The 18,634-nt window shown below is 55.7% G+C and overlaps 6 protein-coding genes across 6 annotated transcripts; 4 read left to right on the top strand and 2 right to left on the bottom strand.

Moving 5' to 3' along the window:
• Positions 1-345: 345 nt before the first annotated feature.
• Positions 346-2,347, top strand: IWZ02DRAFT_511017 (putative microtubule associated protein). Its single transcript, XM_066770518.1, has 2 exons — positions 346-730; positions 786-2,347. The coding sequence occupies exons 1-2, from the start codon at positions 631-633 to the stop codon at positions 2,150-2,152; spliced, it is 1,467 nt and encodes a 488-aa protein (XP_066625898.1). The 5' UTR covers positions 346-630; the 3' UTR covers positions 2,153-2,347.
• Positions 2,348-3,548: 1,201 nt separating this feature from the next.
• On the bottom strand, positions 3,549-4,101 carry IWZ02DRAFT_429769 (uncharacterized protein; the record flags this gene model as incomplete). The annotated part of the gene is made up of 2 exons (XM_066766007.1): positions 3,549-3,794; positions 3,916-4,101. 2 exons carry the CDS (start codon positions 4,099-4,101, stop codon positions 3,549-3,551), a joined length of 432 nt encoding a protein of 143 aa, XP_066625897.1.
• A 172-nt stretch (positions 4,102-4,273) lies between these two features.
• IWZ02DRAFT_441412 (uncharacterized protein) lies at positions 4,274-6,293 on the bottom strand. The gene is made up of 3 exons (XM_066766912.1): positions 5,786-6,293; positions 4,821-5,730; positions 4,274-4,761 (listed from the first exon to the last, which is right to left on the bottom strand). The coding sequence occupies exons 1-3, from the start codon at positions 6,127-6,129 to the stop codon at positions 4,594-4,596; spliced, it is 1,422 nt and encodes a 473-aa protein (XP_066625896.1). The 5' UTR covers positions 6,130-6,293; the 3' UTR covers positions 4,274-4,593.
• A 156-nt stretch (positions 6,294-6,449) lies between these two features.
• IWZ02DRAFT_487222 (U6 snRNA-associated Sm-like protein LSm6) lies at positions 6,450-6,808 on the top strand (the record flags this gene model as incomplete). Its single annotated transcript, XM_066769340.1, has 3 exons — positions 6,450-6,552; positions 6,617-6,730; positions 6,783-6,808. The coding sequence occupies 3 exons, from the start codon at positions 6,450-6,452 to the stop codon at positions 6,806-6,808; spliced, it is 243 nt and encodes an 80-aa protein (XP_066625895.1).
• A 2,672-nt stretch (positions 6,809-9,480) lies between these two features.
• IWZ02DRAFT_123251 (uncharacterized protein) lies at positions 9,481-10,668 on the top strand. Its single transcript, XM_066761496.1, has 2 exons — positions 9,481-9,925; positions 9,981-10,668. Exons 1-2 carry the CDS (start codon positions 9,605-9,607, stop codon positions 10,431-10,433), a joined length of 774 nt encoding a protein of 257 aa, XP_066625894.1. The 5' UTR covers positions 9,481-9,604; the 3' UTR covers positions 10,434-10,668.
• A 2,689-nt stretch (positions 10,669-13,357) lies between these two features.
• On the top strand, positions 13,358-16,453 carry IWZ02DRAFT_429766 (uncharacterized protein; the record flags this gene model as incomplete). Its single annotated transcript, XM_066766006.1, has 3 exons — positions 13,358-13,626; positions 13,678-14,140; positions 14,195-16,453. 3 exons carry the CDS (start codon positions 13,358-13,360, stop codon positions 16,451-16,453), a joined length of 2,991 nt encoding a protein of 996 aa, XP_066625893.1.
• Between the last annotated feature and the right edge of the window lie 2,181 nt (positions 16,454-18,634).

Here is an 18,634-nt window from a genome sequence, read left to right as displayed (position 1 = left end):
GTCGGATCGACTCGACTCATCTACCATACTGCTGGTGCTCACAGCGCCGCCGCTCCTTGACTGATGACACCTACTCTGCCATGGGCTTTCTTTTGTCGCAATCGAGGCCATGGGCAACTTTGTTCGAGCAACGGGTGTCGCAGTCTGCTGTTCCAGTGCTGCAAGATCCCGCATGTGGGCTGGAGGCATCCGAATCAGGCTGTCATGACTCCAGTCAGAACGCCACTGACATAGTTCTGATCAAGAAAAGCCCTGTGAGACTCGAGGCTCGGGAGCTGGGTGGAAGACATGTGCAACCGTGACGCTTAGCCGCTTCTCAACACCATGCGGGAGTTATGTTGGAGAAGCGGAGAGAGGAGGTTCGGTGAAGACTTCGCTTCGCTCTATTCGAACTGGGGTCTCTCCGCTGCGCCCACACTTCAGAATGCCGGAATCAGTCACCCAGTCAACGCTTTGCCTTTCTGTTGCTCATAGCCGTCATGGCAATGTTTTGGTGTTGCAAGTGTTGAGTCGGTGTTTAGGCGGACAAACACCGACGCTAGTACCGATTCGGGCAGCTGCGTCCAAAATTTTGGATTCGCAACTGCTTCTCGAGCACTTACATCACACGTTTCACGGCGACGCGCAACAATGGCAGAACCAAATACCCAAGTACGGATACAGTTCACGACAAGACAGTCGGACATTGCCTTGCCCGAAGAAGCTTCTGGCCCCATACTCGTCTCAGCTTGTGAGTTTGCTTTTGCGCGCTCTGGCCGAACCGCTAATGCTAAATGCTCCCCAAGCACTACGCCGCTATGCCTTGTCGACGCTGGTCAACAACCTCCTCGAGCACGAGAAGCCCGTCCCCTTCGAGTTCCTCATCAACGGTCAATTCCTGCGCTCTTCCATAGACGAGTTCCTCACCGAGAATGGCATCTCCGCCGAAAACACCCTCTCCGTCGAATACGTCCGCGCCCTGATACCGCCGCTTCATGTGGCCTCTTATGAGCACGATGACTGGGTCAGCTCGGTCGATGTCTTGTCGGCTACTTCGCGCGCTGCACAGTGGGGTTCAGAGGTCGCGCAAGGAAGCGAACGTATACTGTCTGGATGCTACGACGGATTGCTAAGAGTATGGAATACCTCGACCTCGGAAGTGATAGCAACCTCTCCCGGAGCCACGGCGGGTGGGCATACGAGTTATGTGAACTCTGCCAAGTTCCTTTCTCCCACGACTCTGGTCTCTGCCGCCGCGGATCGGACTGTACGCGTCTGGACGTACACCGAGGCCGACCCGGAAGACCTCTCTGCTTCCTCGACTGTCACGCCTACGCTCGAGCTGTACGGCCATAAGGCCTCTGTCGACAACATTGCCGTCCACGCGCCCTCTGCTCGTATCCTCTCTGCCTCAGCTGACAACTCTGTTGGTGTCTGGGGCACCATCGCCGACTCCGCGCCTGCTGCTCCCGAAAACCTTCTCCCCTCCGCTTCCTCCCACGCCGCAAAGCGCCGCAAGACTGCTCCCAAGGGTCAAAAGGTACCCACCAAGTCCGCTCCCCAGCGCGGTCCTCTGAAGCTGCTCGGCGGCCACTCCGCTCCCGTCTCCGCTGTCATCTTTGCTCCCAACGACCCGACAGTAGCATACTCGGTATCCTGGGACCATACACTCAAGACATGGGATCTCCCCACCGGCAAGGCAGTGGACACGCGAACGACTGCCCAGCCACTTTTCTCCCTGACTGCTCTCCCCAAGCTGAACCTGCTCGCGACGGGCACCTCGGCCAGGCACATCACGCTCATCGACCCGCGCGCCGATGCGCGAACCATATCCGCGCTAACTCTGCGCGGCCACAGCAACCTCGTTGCCACGCTGTCTCCCTGTCCCACGTCAGACTACGGCCTCGTGTCCGGCTCGCACGACGGCACGTGTCGCATCTGGGACGTCCGCAACGTGCGGGCCGCCGCCGCCGAGGTTGGCGGCGGACAGGTCGGCGAGGCTGTGTACCGCATCACGCGCGAGAGCACGGGCGACGCCGACAGCGAGCGCAGACCTGGCGGTGAGGGCGTCAAGGTGTTTGGCGTCGTGTGGGACAAGGACGTCGGCGTCGTCAGTGCGAGCGAGGACAAGAGGGTGCAGGTCAACAGGGGCGAAGGCGTTGTGAATGAGTAAAAGTAGTTGGATAGATGATGGATGGATACATTACAAGGCGTTTGGTGTTTTGGAGGACGGAAAAAACAGTCAGTAAGGCTTGGGCGTCGCATTGGCTTCTGGCCTAGATAGAGCATGGATGAATGGATACCCGCGCTCCTGTATCTTGGTTGTGGGAGTTAATACAGTTGAATGCTCCTAAGACCTCTTTTTCGGGAAATTCCCCCCGTGTTAATGCATCCATGGTTGCTGTCCTTGTCTTCGGATTCGGCATTTCTCGTCTTTGGTTGAATCGAAACCACCTACCACCTGCTCCACTCAGTGCGAATGGCGGTTGAGTGCTCTTCCTTCCTCTCTCCTTCCTTCTTGACAGTCTATGGATGATGCTCCGTTCCGCCAGGCACTGACTGCTGTGGTCCACTTTCAATGGTTCCAACTTTGTCTTTCCGGAGACAAGTGAAGAAGTCTCCACGTCAAGACGTCGAGAAAGCAACGAGACAACAACAACAACAACAACAACAACAACAACAACAACAACAACAACAACAGTGCTTCTCCGGAACTATACTCCTAATTCCATGTATGTATGTACGTACGTAGACCCTGTCACGATTTTCGACTGTGTCGTGAGTCCTTGAATGCTAGTTGGAGAAACAAACGACCAGAATCACAACGGTGGCACGCGTTAAATGTACATCAATGAATTTCGTCTTTGCGGGGGTATATCATTTATCGTCCGCCGTAAACGAAAAGGGGGGAGGGGAATAAAAAATATCAAAATCGCCTGATATCCATGCCTCTCTTGCTTCTTTAAACATGCCATGCGTGTGACCGTCTGACCGTTGACTCCAATGGGGAGGATTCCTCCCGTGGTGCGTGCGTGTCTCGACCTCGGCTTGTTGGCTGGCTGGCTGTTGGCGTCCTCCTCTGGGTGGTTGATGATGATGATGACGCTGCAGCGGCGTGCGTGCGTGCGTGCGTGGGTTGCTTTTGTCGTCCATTTGTTGCGGCGGTGCGTGTTGCTTGTTCGTGGGCTGGCGGCCGTCTGCCTTCTCGTTGTTTGGCGCAGCAAGCCTCTTGATGCATGCAAGCATGCTGCTTCAACACACGCCTGTCTGGTTGTGTCGGCCCGCAGCAGCCCGCCGGACAAGCGTGTTGTGGAAGTCCAAAGTCCAGGTTCTAAACAGAAACCTCGTGGGAGGCCTTCCATACCGCCTCGCTGTCTTGCCCTGCTCTGCTATATTGCGTTCTGTCCTGTCCTGTCCTGTCCTGTCTTGTCTTCCTTCTCATCCATTCTGTTCATTCTTGCCCCACCCAGACAACGAACTCATCTCCAGCCACCCGCACGCGAAGATAGGTAGATAGTAAGCTCGCGGCAGAGCCCGTTGCACCATCAAATTCCGCAGCAGCAGCAACCCTACACCAAATGGCTCGGCAGCAAGAAATTGGCAATGCCCTCCTTGACGGCGTACTCGTGCCCGCAATTGGCGCACACGAGGCTGCCCTGCGCAATCGTCGTCTCGACGAGCAAGCCGTGCAGATCGCGCGCCAGCTGGTTCGGTTCGTCTGGTTGCGCGTCTGCGTCTTCGTCCGCGGCGGTCGACGTGGTGGTGAAAAGCGCGTCGCGTTCGGGCGCCGTCTCTGGGAGCGTGGGGAGGCCGAGCTGTGCAGTAGGGATTAGCGATGCTGGTCTGTCTACGCGTTCGGCGAGTTTTTCTTGGGCAAGGACGTTGGCTGGGTGTGTGTGGGGGAGAGCACCGGCAAAAGGCGGCGGGCAAACATACCTCTGCTGCCAATGTGCGCAGAGCCTCCCAGTCTAGCCGCGGAAGGATGTTGCTGATGAAGGGCAGATTCAGCTCCGTCTCGACGACTTCGAGCTCGGCGTCGCGCGGGTGCAGCGGGAAGGCGGCGGCGCTCGTCTTGCACGCTTTGCGCGCGCAGGTGAGGAAGTTGAGCGTGAGGAGCTTCATTTTTTTTCGTCGTCGTGTGTTGGTGGACCGTTGGCCGCGGAGATCACAGGAGCGATGAGAGATTTGAAGGCTTTGTAGCTTCTGGAGGCGTGCTCAGGTCTGGGAGGGTCTGTGGAGGAGCGATTGGCGCAGGTGGTTGCTTGCTGGGAAATTTTGTCCGGCCGAAAACGAGTCCGTGAGGCTCTGGGTCAAGCTTATCCCCCGCAATGCGCTAGTACAATTCCATCGTCATCAACACTTGATTGACATTTGGCACTTCCCTTGATGATTAATTCAGTGTATGCATTGTTTTGCCTGAGACTATTTTGGCAAGACACAAGGCTGGAAGGAAAAACCGACGCCCGGAAAACCGCCCAAGCCTGGGTATCTTCAAATTCAAACTCAGATCTGAGCCCCGCCTACTATCAACTATGACGCCAATATGAAAATGCACCGCTATACCGGGCGGCAGCCAGCCTGTTGCGGGTATTTGAGTATTTGAGTAAGTGAGCATCACTCAAAGAACATATCAATTGCATCCTCATCCTCAAAGTCGTCAAGGTCTGCCATGGTGCCGTCAGGGTCGAGGCGCTCTCCATCAAAGCACAAATATGGGGTCAAATGTGTTGTCAGCTTCATCCTATTCAAGGCAGACTTTGCCATTTTTCCAAATTCAGTCGACTACTCACTGTCAGTACACACGCCCTGTCCTGTATTAGTAGCAATGAAGGAGCACTTACAGGCTTGACAATGAATTTGCAGTCTTTTTGGTCCTTGGACTTAATGACAACCTTGATTTGCTTCTCTTCGGGCTCGGGCTCAGGTTCAGGTGTTGGCTGACGCTCTGCTTTTCGTTTGCTCTCCTCCTTGTCCGCCTTATGGATCTCCTTTGTTGTGGCGATCAAGGCGATTTTATTGACATCTTCTTCCAAATCCGTGTTCTTGGAGTATCGATTCACAAGCTGCCCCTCAGAATTCAAAGAGAGACCCAGGCTTTTTGGCGTTGCAACATCAAAAAGTTCGACGCCTCGATGCGTAAGGATTACCGTTCGAGTCATTTCCTCATCGAATCCCTGCTTTCTGCACCATGCCTCTCGAACTTCCTGAAGACGTTGTGAAAGCCGACGCGTGACCAAGAGAGCTTTCGTGTTGGGTATTCTCGGTTGGATGAAGAGATGTATTGGCGGGTCAGGTTGACTTGGCGATTGGGGCGTACCTATGCCCAGAGAAGACGCTGACCCTTGACGCTCGAGTCCAATTGCACTTGGAGGTGTTGCCCGAGCCCTGTTCTCTCCGGCTAGTCTTTTCTTGCGCCTCGACTGGCGTATCATTTCTCGGATTTCGGGGTCAGCCTCGTCAATGTCATCGTCCGGGTCAACTGGCTTGGCCGGAATTTCTTCTCTTGATGCGCTAGGGCCAGCCTCTTCTGCTGAGTCTGTATCGTCCAAATCGATTACAACAGGGCCCTGTTTGGCGCATCGCTCTTCCTTGGTATTCACGTATCCTGGGCTAGAGCCCTCCAGCTTTGTAGATTCCGACCGTTTCGTTATTTCTTCATATCGGGACGATAGCGATGTGGACGAACGCTTTGTTGGAGGTGAAGACGAGAGTGCGGCGGGTTTCTTATGTTCCGAGGGCGATTCGCTTTTACTACTTCCTCGGTCAGCATGCAGGTAAAACTGCTCGTCTAGTGTTGGTAACCGACGCCATGTAGCTTTCCGTCGTGACCGAAGCTCGAAAGTCTTCGATGCCATTGTCCTCGGAGTTGCGACTGATCTTTCGACGCTTTTCGTGCCGGCGCTCCTCATTCAACTTCCTCTGCTCCTCCTTCTTTTTGCGCTCCTCTGTTTCGTGTTGCCGCTTGCGCTCTTCTTCTTCTTTGCGCTTGCGTTCCTCCTCGGCCTGGATCGCGGAATACGTCTGCTTTGAGCCGTCAAATAAAGACGTCGGATCGTCGTCGTCGGTTTTCACCTGCCACGAAGGCTTTTTGAAAAATTGTCGCCTAGGTTTTCGCGCAGTGCTGCTGGGCGGCGTGTCGCTGTCCGGCATGTCTGCTTTTGGACACTATCGATAGATATGGGCAATGATCATGGAAATCGTGACGACGGATACTTTCGTCTTCAGAACTCTGAATGCAGCTGTGAAATAGTCCGGGACTGGGAGGCAGCAGGGACGGGTTCAGGTTGTGGATTGGATGTTGAAGAAGGGTTGCCAGAGGGAAGATGATCGGCAATAGCGCGACGCTTCAGCCGAAGGACGCGCAGTCACGGGCGGTCGCGCTCGGACCAATCCAAACGAACTCCTCTGGAACAACTACCTTGATACTCCCTTCAAAACCCAACTACCTCTCATCTACGCACTTACACGAAATGGAGAACGGTGCAGCAGAGGCCAAGGACCCGTCGGGATTCCTGAGCGAGATCATCGGCGCTCCCGTCACCGTCAAGTTGAACTCTGGCGTTGTCTACAAGGGTGCGGCATTTCTAGTTGCTTTCGAAGGGAGCCAGCCCTCTGCAGATTGCTGATTCCTCTCCAGGCGAACTTCAATCCGTCGATGGTTACATGAACATTGCTCTGGAGCAGACCAAGGAGTATGTGAACGGCAAGCTGCGTAGGAATTACGGAGACGCTTTCGTGAGAGGAAACAACGGTAAGCCTTCCACACACCGTGTAGAAAACGCCGATGAGCTGATGCATTACAGTCATGTACATCTCTGCGGACCACTAGGTGGAGATGGGCAACGTCAAGCGGTGGGTGAAGGCGCCAGGATTAGCCTCTGGAGTCTCGAAGTAATCTCAAAAGTCACGTTGCAACAAGCTACCATCTACGGGGCTTCGTCGTCCAAAGCACTGCTTTACGGTCTTATCGAGGCAATCAAATGGACTCGAGATTGCGCTGAGATGGGTTCGTGCCGTGTTCACAACGGCAGTGGTTTTGCAGCATGACAATGCAGAGCACAAGCTCTACCAACCCAAGAGCGGTCCGATGGCGGTTTGGCGCGTACACATCGGCTCGATGATCGAGAAGTCGAACAAGAAACAGTTTTTAAAAGAAAACTTTTATGAATATACATGTTCCCCAGCCGCCACAAGACAACAGCGATGCATGAACGATGCCACGGTGGGTGTAGAGAGAAATGAGACATCCTTTAGGGAGCAGTTATCCGCCACCACAGCCGCACCTAGGGAGCAGTCGTCTACATAAAATCATGACTGCGCCTGGCAAATCGTTTTCCATTCTTCACCCAGTGTGATGCGTAGTCCGAGCAAAATCCTTGTCCCAATCTTTTGGTTTGCCATGAAATTCTGAATGGTGCTGAGAACTTCCTGTCAGGATCCTATCCCGAGGACCGTCAATTTCCTTTATTCAGAACGAAGAATCACGATCACTTGTTCCGCGTCGGAGCAGCGGCAAACCGAGTCAACGTGGTCTACAAAAACAGGTGAGCAGATGGAGCGCAGACAGGGAGCATCCGCAAACTCTAACAGGTAACTAGTAGGGAGCTTTTCAAGTAGAGCGTCTCGGGACACTCGTGCACCATTTGAGGTGAAGGACAAGGAGCCATCATAAGCTCTCATTCATGGAAGCCCATAATTACGTGTGCCACAGCTTCTGCTACTACCTTAAGCCTCGTAACCAGTCTCAGGATTTGAGCATTTGAGTCGTACGAGACTTCCGCTTTCATCGTCTGACAAGATTGTAGAGCTCGCTCCTGGGGTCATAAATCAGTGATAAACAGGAAATAACAGCATATCGTGCAAGCAAGCATCGCGCCACTGCCTTGAAAACTTCAACACCAAAGTGGGTGTAGAGAGAAATGAGACATCCTCTAGGGAGCAGTCGTCCGCCGTCCCAGCCACGCCTAGGGAGTAGTCGTCCGCCATCATAGCCGCATCTAGGGAGCAGTCATCCGCGGCCATAGCCATGCCTAGGGAGTAGTCGTCTACTTCCACAACTATGCTTGGCGAGATGTAGTCCCGAGTATCATTTCACTTTTTCACCCACTGTGACACCAGGAATGAAGAGCTTGGATAGGTCCGGCTGGGGAGCACATGTCATTTCCCCTCGGGTCTATCCACGACTCGCTAACTTCCTGTCTGGGCAGTCTCTTGTTCGTCTGACATCAGTCATCCACACGCACAACACACGAGTGAAAGATCACCAGTAGCCATGTAAACGGGTCCAAAGCATGCCCAGGTCTCAGCAGCACGACGCGCACCCATGTGGCCTACAACAGGCGGCCAACCAAACGACCAGCAATGAGGCCCATCGCGCCGAAGGCCTAGTTCTCGAACCTCTGGACAATATGGCTCAATACCAACCTGCACATGGTCTACTCAATGAAAAGCGGCCGTCTCGCCACATGTAGCTCAAACACTTCGATTGATTGCTCTCACTGACCAAGACTGAGAAACAAGACCAGAACCACGACAAAGCCAACCGGCCAGCCAACCCACTCGGCGCTGAAACGAAACGACACGAGAGACAATCTTCGAAGCCGTCCGCCGTCGTTGGTCGTTTATCTCGTTCGACCCGACGTTTGAAGCCTCCCATGGCCAGGCTCAAAGTCAAGTCGCTTTGGTCTATCTGGTTAGCTCCCGCTCCTGCTGTGGTCAGGATTGGCTGGTTGGAGAATGGAGTGGGTTGATTGGTTTTGTGAGGTTAGGTCTGGTTCAGGACTGTCAGGCACTTTACATCTTGATATGCTCCCTGTCAGCGAAGCGCAATCGTCCGGCTATCGCTCTCAGAAGTCTACGAACCCACCGCCATCCTCGACCGACCAGACCAGTACATGGAAAGGAAGGTCAATCAGAATGCGCACATGAGCAGCAGCAAGAAAAGGCCATTCACACTCACGGTGCCTGCCAAGCACCATTCAGCGTCTGATGCGCACCGCCGCCGTCGACTACCTACTCCGAAAACGCAGGCGAGCGGACAAGAAGCGCTCAGAAACCCGACCCGACCCCGCCATGCCTGGCTAGCTAGACCAGACCTGACCTGACCTGACCTGACCCGACCTGGGGCAAACAAACGCATGAATTACCCAGCTCAGCCCGGCTTGTCTTGTCTCGACTTCTTTTTTGCCCGCTCCTGTTTCTTGTCTCACGGTCCAAAGTACCCATCTAGTGCCCGCCGCCAGCGAGCGAGCGAGCCAGCCAGCCAGCTAGCCAGAGGCACGGACGGGGCACAATGCGAAACGAAACCAAGAACCTCAAACAAGAAAGCAGAAACATTGACGGGAGCGAGCGCGCCGGGCAGCTGGCCGGCCGAGTAGATGTATTTGCTGGTCAACGGCGGCCATGGCGGCGGCGCGGCGCGTGGTCAGTATTGTTGGGCTGTGGTCGGCTGCCGGCTCTGAGAGTTGCAATCGCTATGCGGACGAGAGGAGACACGCTTGTTTTGCTGATGGCTTAAAGAGGATAATGATTTTGTTTTCTTGCTCTTCAGTCTTTTTTGGCCTAATCTTCTTCTGTTGTTGCTTCTTTCGGGCTACCTAGCCGCTAGCTTGCGCGCCCAGTGACGATGCCGTTCCTAGTGAGGTTGGCGGTGGCGGTGGCGGCCGTGGCGTCGGCACACTCGCAACAGTCGCTGTTGTTGTTGTTGTTGTTGTTGTTGTTGTTGTTGTTGTTGTTGTTGCCGTTGTCAAGAGTTGCGAGCCGCACAGCAGCGCCGACAAACCAGTCTTTTGTGTCGATTCTCCATACTACTCGTCTTGACTTTTTCCTCTTTCCTTCGCATTCACGAAAATCGGTACGCAGCTGGAGGTGTGGCCGAGTGACGCGGGGCCCCGATTGGGATGGCAAGAGCCGCAAGTGGCAGGATGGTGGCTGGGAATACGAGATTGTGGGTGTCATGCCCGTTCGCGATCATCAAATTGCTGAAGTGCCGAGTAGGTCAGGTACCTGGGTGGCTCGCTCCAGCTTCGCATGATGACGCCGCGGCGCCCGCCGCTGACGCCGATGGAATAATCAGATTGTTAAGGAATTGGCGAAGAGCTGGAGTTGGGCCTCGTCGAGGTGGCCTTGGCGAAAACAATGATGGGAGCCAACCCCGGTCTGGAGTCTGGACAAGCCGCACGAGGGAGGCTCTCCTGGGCTGGTTGTTGATTCACATTTGTGAGCCTAAAAGACACATTACGGGCATGCCGGCAGTGGGTGCGCTGATGATCCCGTCGTCGTGCTTCCCGGTCTCAGATGCGGTGCAGCAGAAGCCCAATGTCGAGGAGACCATGTGTCGCGGGCAATCAAAAATTGACGCCCTTTTTATCTACGCTTCCAACGCAGAGTTTCTAGACGTGTTCGTCATGTCCGCCAAGCTAGCAAGAGGTCTGGGATTTTTAGACTTGTGCTGACTAGCTCTGAACAAGCGTGCGCTTACACCTTTGTCACCCGGGTGATGTGATGCAAGCGCAGGGACCCATCAACCCTGAGGGTCAAAGTTCTGACGAAGGATCAAGACGCTCGAAAATGACATATTACGCAAAGTCGACGTCGGTAAAAGCGCGCCTCTTGGGCTCGCAGACGTGGACAACGGCCGGTAGGATGGCTTGGCGATTGGTCTTGGGGATTCTGAGACTGTTGTTGCTCAGACAGACGGCCGTGCCGCCGACGACTACGACGACATGAGCGCAGAACTGGCCGTGTTGACGAAACCTGAAACCCCCCCCGGTGCCAAGTCGGAATCAGCTTTCGAAACTTGCACAGGATTGCGCGTGGAAGGTTTTCCGTGGACCATGAGCTCGTGTTGAGTCGTCATCGGCAGACACTGCGTCCCGACGAGAAGAGAAAGTTGATGCGGGACTCGTCATGGTTATGCTGACTGATGGGTCTGGAAGAGGAGGCATCGAGCATACATATTACACCAGGACGCGTCCTACGGTCATCAGATGATGATGATGATGATGGAGCAGCCAGCCAGCCAGCCAGCCAGCCAGGCCGCGCCAAAAAGAAAAGTTTGGAGACCTTTCTGAGACAACATCAGCCTTTGGACCATGTACTGCAACTACTGTGATGAGAGCGGGAGCTACGTATCATGGCATGGCAAGGAGCAGCCAGGTGCAACGGCTGCCCGACAAAGTACTGGCATACTGGACCCTTTCGGGACCAAAGCCATGGCTTGCAAAGTGACACAAGACGACGCTGCACACACTCACACAAACACACACAGGCGCTAGGTTTCGACTGCGTGTTGTCCTACATGGCGGTCGAAGCCTTTCGGGACGGGCAGGGGGGACATGGCAGACAGGGCGGTCTGCTTTGAGACTAGACGGCAAAGACGATGTGTACCTACAAGTGCAGAAGGGCGAGAGATGCACCTTGCAGACGGGGGGGCGCGTGGAAGGAAAGATGGAAGGGTGTCACAAGGAGAGCGAGCGAGCGAGCGAGCGATGAATCGATGTACAGCCAGAGGCCCGGGCCGCATCATGCATATTCCCCAAAGGAGCAGAAGACGAGGAGAGGAAGTCAAAAGAGAGACAGCAGAAGTGCGGTGAGGTAGAGAGGAGAGGGGGCCCGGCGCAGAGCCGAAACGAAAACAGCCTACAGCAACAAAGGAAAAGACATTGTAGTTGGTACATTGCGGCTCACTCGACCGGTTCGAGGATGGGGCGGACGGGCGGTCGCTGCTCGCGGCACGCTGGCCGGGTGAGCGAGGAGGGGGTGTCGCAGGTTATTTGTACAGACGACGAGGAGTATGCGCTGCGCTGCGCTGCGCTGCGCTGCGCGATGCAGGAGGTGGTAGTGGAGGTGGTGGTGGCGTGTCGAGAAATGGGGCTGGAGCGTGGCGTCGGGCGAGTGGAGTGGAGTGGAGTGGAGTGGCGGGTAATCATGACTGATGAGTGTCCGTCCGTTTGCGGTGCGCTGTGGCCGTGGCCGTGGCCGTGGCCGTGTGTGGTGTGGTGAGGGTGAGGGTGAGGGTGAGGGTGAGGGTGAGGGTGAGGGTGTGGGTGTGGGTGTGGGTGTGGGTGTGGGCCGGGCCCATGTGGAACCGAAGCCAACCCAACACGGCTCGGGCATTCAGCTTCACCCGGGACAGGGGCGGTGTGGTGTGCCTTGGCCAACGCTCCCTGTCCATGGCGCTGCTTGCAGACGTCGACCGAAACTCGCCTGCGCTGTCGTCGTGCTGCTTTAGACGCGCGCAGACATCTAAGGTAATTTCTGTAAGGTAGTCAGAGAGAGGGCATCTTGGGCGGATCGACGGCGGCGCTGCACATCGCATCGCATGCTGCCCGGCCGCCATCTGACTTCTAAAATAACGACCGGCTGAGGGATCCCTGACGCAGGCCTTTTCATGCTCCTCGTTCCTTAGGCTGCTTACCTTACCTAGCGCTGCCGGCCTCGTATTAGGCGACGTGACGCCGCCAAACTCCTGACCCGGCTCTGCTCAAGCTGCACTGCACTGCACTGCACTGCACTGGTCTGGTCTGGTCTGGTCTGGTCCTAAACCACCACCTCCCGCGTTGCGACATCTGTAGAGCCTTTTCTCACCTGCCCTCGCTACATACTCCGCCTCGACATCCTGTCGTCCTTCGTTTTCCCCCTCCCCCCCCATCGACCCGTTCCGTTGCGCTGTCAGGCCTGTTGCGTTGCCGTCTTCCAAAAAAGGTCAGTTGTGTTCAGGGTTGCTTCTTCTCCCTTCCCCGGGCACCCCGGCCCCATCTAGGAGAACCGCCGCCCGTCTAGGGCCTCCAACGACGTCCGCCCAGCTTCCCACCACCTCCCTCAACCCAATCCTCCTCGACTCCAACCCTTCACCTCGACTCTCCACCCAGCAGCCATCCACACGCTGCCTCGCCCTCGCTCCCACCCACCGCACAGCGCGCGCTCTGAGTGCTCTCTTCGAATCGTCCGTCGACGCCCCAGGAACACCTTCGTCCCTGCCTCCACCACCTACAACAAACGTACTCGACTCATCCCTAGCTGCGCCCCCGGGCTCGTCCACTCGCTTCTCCTGCTCTCTCTTCATTCTGCGGCTCAAAACAAGCACGACGCTAACTTGCATCTGTCTCGCCAACAGTCGTGTCGCGCCACTCTTTTTTGACTCGAGCACTCGACGCCGCCCTCTCCTCCTCCTCCTCCTCCTCTCCTCCTGCCAACCCTCAACCATTATTCGGTCGCTTCTCGAAATCATAACCCACATTGTTTTTCGGGCACCATTGAGCGGTTTCGATGCAAACCTGACCCGGCGACCCAATTGCTATAATCCCTTCGGCTTGAGGCTCCCTGCTTTCCTCAATTCCGAAAAAGAAAACACCACTCGTTCAGAGCCGCTGCAGCCATGCCAAACTTTGTGCCCAAGGCGTTTCAACGCCGCAAATCCGCTGGCAACGCCATGGAAGATTTCCTCGAAAAGCCGACGGGTACATCTTCTTTCAGGGTCATGGCCCGGAACGAGGTGCAGCAGGATTCTGGCAGTGCTTCGTTTACTGTCAGGCGAACTGTCGCTGCGCGCCCCGTGAGTTCTTTTGAGCCGCGGCCAATCGTCTCCCCGGTCCAACACACGCGCCAACCGTCCTATGACGACGGTATCCGAAACATAGGCAACCGGTAAGTCTAGATGCTCGTGTAACGCTCGGACGTGGTCTAAATACTTCCCAGGGGCAGCAATGGCAGCAGCGCTGGCAACTCCTCTCGCTTCTACGACACGGGCTCTTCGCAACGCTACAGCTCCAGCTCCACCCTGCCCTCCTCGACCGACATTGAGGAGGAAAATCTCTTCACTAAAAAGGTTCCCACTCCAGGTGATGGGGGCCGCACCTCATCCTTTACCAGTTTCACCCGCCTCCCGTTTGGCAAGAAAAAGTCGCACAAGGACTTGAAGTTGGACCAACCCAAGTTTGAACCGGACCCAATGCCTGACCCAATGAGCGGCAGAGACCGTGCTTTGACAGCCAGCAGCTCCGCTAGTACGGCGCATCCTCCCAAGCTAGAAGACCTGCCCAAGGCTGACTTTGGCAACGACTTTTCCGATCTATTTGGATCTTTCGGCAACGATCGGAGGAGTGCACCTTTGGAAGACTCTGCCTTCGCCTTGCCCCCAGCACCGCTCTCTGTGAGATCGGTAAGTTGATTGCGCCAACCTTTGCTGCTCCACCATGACTAACCCGACGACCAGGGTTCTGACTCGGCGCTGCCGCCTCCGCCCAAGGCTCTGGTTCCTAGAGCACCGCCTGCTCCTCCGTCGCCGGTGCGCGTCGTGAAGAGGCCAGAGATGCCTGGTTCTCCCTATTCATGGCACAGTCAAGACTCCAACGACGCCCTCATGTCTCCCCCTGCAGTTCCAACTCCTCCTCTCATGGACACCATCCCGCCCATTCCTGCTTCCGAGCCCCCACCTCCGCCTCAGCCTCGCGCGAATTCCACGAGCCCCGTTTACGAGCGCAAGACTGGCTCCAATGGCCTCACCAAGCGACCCAAGACATTCGAGGATGAAGACGCGCGCATGGTGCGGGACTCTTTTAGGAAAAGCCGTGAATCGCGTGAGCTCGAACGAGCCCAAGCCGCGCAAACGACGAAAAGGGTTCAGGCCGTTGATGAGCCGCATTCGTCCGACGTGTCGACCAAGTCTGCGTCATTTTCCTCGGGCGAGTCGAGTATCCACCAGCAACAGCCTCCCTCCCCGCCTTCGCCGGAGTTTATGGACGACTCAACTCCTCGCGCCAGGGTTCAAAATGAGGAGCAACAACCGCTTTTCGAAAGGACATCGTGGAACAAGTCGACATCGCCGCCAAATGCGAAGGCGGGCGTCCGATTCGAAGAAAACAAGCCCAAGCCTCGCATGACGCAAGCCGAATTTGCACGACTCAAGCGGCAGCACATGCGGGAACCCCCAAGCGACGAGTCCGAATCGGAACCGGATGAGTACATTGACGACGACCAGGAGGAGGAAGAGCGCAAGAAGATGGAAGAGATGAGGAGGATTCGGCAAGAGCAACAAGAGAAGATGAATGCCCACCGTGAAATGATGAAGAAGACAACCGGAGGCATGAATCGTCCCCTAAGCGGAGAGCGGCCCGGCCTGAACCGAAATAGCCTCAGCTCGTCCGAACTTCTTGGCTACCGCGCTTCTGCCGCATTCGACAACGTCGAAGATGAGTCGGACGACATTCCACTCGGAATCCTCAAAGAACACAACTTTCCCAAGCTTGGAAATCGCTTGTCGCAAACCGGTTCTCACTCCAACCTGCGGTCGGCTTCCGCCCAAGGCTTCCGTCCCGGGTCGTCCATGGATGGTGACAACCGGGGCTCCCTCCCTCCCTTTGCTAGGAACCTCCCGGCCGACGTACCTCAGGAGCCATACTACGGAGCCAACCTCGTTCAGCAACCCGCTCGTGAATCGCTCGGTTTTGGGGCCATAGGACCTGGATCCTCATATGGCCCTGCACGTGAATCCGTGGCCTTTAGTGGTGCTGCCATGGGCCCTGGGTCCAACTACGGCGGCTCCAACAGCGGCAATGCCCAACCCACCCTTGTCAACATGATTGCCGACGCCGAGAAAGAAAAGGAAGCCCGACGTGGAGGCGCTACCAAAATCTACGGCAACAACACCTTTGGTCAGCGAATCCCGCAGCCGCAGGCGCAAATGTCGGGCATGGTACCGCAGACGCAGCCCATGGCCTTTATGCCTCAGCAGCAACAAATGATGCCTCAGCAACAGATGATGCCTCAGCAACAGATGATGCCTCAACAACAGATGCTCATGCCTCCGATGGGCATGGGCATCCAGCAGATGCAAATCCAGATGCAGCAGATGCAGCAAATGGCCAACTTGCAGCAGCAGATGCAAAACATGTTGCAGCAGCAGCAAGCCAGCATGATGCCTCCACCCATGATGCCGCAGCCCATGATTCAGCCCGGAATGATGCCCCAGATGCCTCCCCAAATGCCCCAGTCCAACTTTTTGACTCCTAACCAAGGCCAGCGCACCATGTCCATGTCCGGCAACGATCCGCGTCCAAACAGCATCTTCAACCCTTCGGCACGCACGTCGACTATGAACTTGAGCTCCATGGGCCAACGCTTTGGCTCCCATCTCGCGACTACAGGATACGCTCCTTCTCTTGCGCCTTCGGAGCGCAGCAACATAGGCAAGTCTGCACGCTACAGACCCGTGTCCCAGCAGATCCATGACGGTAGTTCCACAGTCATGTCCCAAACCACGGTGCAGCCTGCAACGGTGCAGCAGGCGAGCGTTCAACACTCGTCTCCCGAGCGCCTGACCATTCGGCTGAAGCCGAAGCCGGCCAGGACCCCGACCGATGATGACGACGATGATGAGGGCTGGGGGTCTCCGAAACCAAAGAAGTGGACTTCCCAGGCCAAGGGCAAGGAGAACCAGCAGCTGCCCGAGCTGACCTTCTCCGCTGACGAGTGAGCAAACACCAATACCCCGCTAACGAGATGACGCGAACGATTTCCTCCCGTTGAACGACAAGCACACTCTTCTCTTTTCGAGTTTCGACAGTCGATGTTTTGGGACCGCGATTTCAGGCCGTGCATGACCGGCCCCGCGGATTGAAGCGCTTTCAAAATCCGATTTCCTTTCGTTGTTTGCGAGTTGTTTGATACCAGAGCATCAGGTTCATGGTTGCGCTTCACTGGCCCTTCAATCTACCCGTCTGGCTCTCCATTGGTTCTCTCCTCAAGTCTTTCTGCATTACTCGGGTGGTTTTTAATCGAGGCATCATGGAAAGGAGCGAGAGGTGGTTGAACCAAAAATGAGGTGGATGATTGCACTTTTTCTTCTCCCCACGCACACGTTTTATCTCGCGGAAAGGAGTTTGGTTCAGGATGCCATCCAATATTTTCCATTTTTCTTCCATCTCTCAACCTACACCTCGTTTCCTTTTGCAAGTGTTCCGCTGTCCCTCAGACTACGTAATTTGCATATCGTCCGGCCGCTGGGTCTTGCCACGCCAGTGCAATGCCCTGCGGGCCATTAATTGCGGTCTCTAGAGCGCGTTTTCCTCGTTTGTGGCAGCGGCTTTTCCGTCAATGTCAATTTCTCTCCTTGAGCTCTTTTGTGGCCTCCTATTTCTTGTCTATAGACATCAAGCAGTCAAAGCGTGGTTACAGAGTCAATTACGGCGGTGTTCCCCGCTCCTCCCTTCCTTCATACCATTTTTGCCCTCATTTTCTTTCTTCTTTTTCTTTGGGGGTATAAAAACATGAGCTGGCCAGTAGTCGGTCGTGGTGAAAGCATAGAAAGTGGCTACAAGTAGTGGTGGACAGTAGAGAAAGGACGGGGATTGACTTTCTGCTTCTGTTTTCTCATGATTTTTGATTGGCTCGGCTGCATGCAAAGCGGGTTTACATGGGTTTCATCCGCCCCTTTCTCTCTCTTTTCCCATTCTCTCCTTGATCCGCAATATCTTTCTGGCCGGCCGGCAGGCGGGTGCGGGGGTTAGGATGGTGGTGGATTGAATTGAAGAAGAGAAGTTGCCGCTGGTTGGTGATTAATTAAATTTTTTCCTTTTTTTTTTTTTTTTTTTTGTGGGGGGGAGGGGCGGGGTTGGGACGAAGGCAAAGTTGGTGTGCTTGCATGTAATTGTCGCGTTGAGACATGGTATTGGTAGTTGGTAGTAGTAAATTCGAGGAGAGCACCTTTGAAGCCTCATGCAGCACACGGCCCAAAATCCGAAGGGAGAGCAGAGCGCCTTTCGGACATGACGAATATAGCTGGCTCAAAGGCCGAGTCTGCATGTGAGCCCGGCGCTGAAATGCCTGTCGATCTTCGACAGCTGCATCTCATTCGTCCGTTCTACTTTCTCTACTTTAGAAACGGCATCGACATGCCAAACCCCCTCACACAGCATGGTTGGTCGCAATCTCCAGACCGCAGCGACCTGCCCAAGAAGGCTCACTTCGTTCCTCACCACGCGCGGCCCCAGACGGCATGGACAGACGGGCAGACGGGCAGACGGAGAACGTGCCTCCCGCGTGCCTCCGGTGCGCGCAGCTCGCTGGCTCCTCCTCTCGCCCCGAGCACCCACCCTACTTACCTACCCAAGAAGAGCTGCGCCCACCCCCCCCCCCCCCCCCCCCCCAACACAATGGCGACGGAACGGCAACGGCAACGGCAACGGCAGCAATGACCGTGGACGCGCCTGGAATTTCGCTTGACGGCATTGTCAGCATGAATTGGATACAAAGGTAGGGCGGTCTCACAGCATTCTATCCTACGCCGCGAGAGTTCTTCGCGCTCGAGCTCGAGCTCAAGCTCGCCCATGTCCGTGTCCCGTGTCCGTGTCCGTGTCCAATGGATGTGGTTATATTGGCAGCGGGCCTCCCTGCGTGCCGGGCACTGACACTCGTGGCATGTACGCTCTGCACTGTACAAGCGGATACCTACGGACTGATTCACTTGACTACGCAGTAGATGGGCTACAATCTAACTACGACGAGGGCTGACGAGGCCAAAAGCACAGAGACGGACGCAGACAGGTGTAAATTTCTCCGCTCCGTTCCTTCTCATGCCCTTGCTTGGTTTCCTTCCCTCTTGCTCGCCTCGCTCGTCTTTGATGTGTGGTCTGAGATGGTGGGCTGCGAATTATTC

The sequence above is a fragment of the Phyllosticta citriasiana genome (assembly GCF_038021145.1).
Source record: "Phyllosticta citriasiana strain CBS 120426 chromosome Unknown IWZ02scaffold_2, whole genome shotgun sequence".
NCBI lineage: Eukaryota > Fungi > Ascomycota > Dothideomycetes > Botryosphaeriales > Phyllostictaceae > Phyllosticta > Phyllosticta citriasiana.
The sequence above is the reverse complement of the archived record's forward strand: the minus strand, read 5'-3'. Positions and strand labels throughout refer to the sequence as shown.

What these genes read in the sequence shown, in the direction of transcription:
- IWZ02DRAFT_511017 (XM_066770518.1), top strand. Translation starts at nt 631, where the DNA reads ATGGCAGAACCAAATACCCAAGTACGGATACAGTTCACGACAAGACAG. An exon ending in CCCCATACTCGTCTCAGCTT is followed by an intron (nt 731 to 785) that starts GTGAGTTTGCTT and finishes ATGCTCCCCAAG; the next exon opens with CACTACGCCGCTATGCCTTG.
- IWZ02DRAFT_441412 (XM_066766912.1), bottom strand. Translation starts at nt 6,129, where the DNA reads ATGCCGGACAGCGACACGCCGCCCAGCAGCACTGCGCGAAAACCTAGG. An exon ending in ACGACGGAAAGCTACATGGC is followed by an intron (nt 5,731 to 5,785) that starts GTCGGTTACCAA and finishes CCGAGGAAGTAG; the next exon opens with TAAAAGCGAATCGCCCTCGG. An exon ending in GCAAATTCATTGTCAAGCCT is followed by an intron (nt 4,762 to 4,820) that starts GTAAGTGCTCCT and finishes GACAGTGAGTAG; the next exon opens with TCGACTGAATTTGGAAAAAT.
- IWZ02DRAFT_123251 (XM_066761496.1), top strand. Translation starts at nt 9,605, where the DNA reads ATGCCGTTCCTAGTGAGGTTGGCGGTGGCGGTGGCGGCCGTGGCGTCG. An exon ending in GTGGCTGGGAATACGAGATT is followed by an intron (nt 9,926 to 9,980) that starts GTGGGTGTCATG and finishes CGAGTAGGTCAG; the next exon opens with GTACCTGGGTGGCTCGCTCC.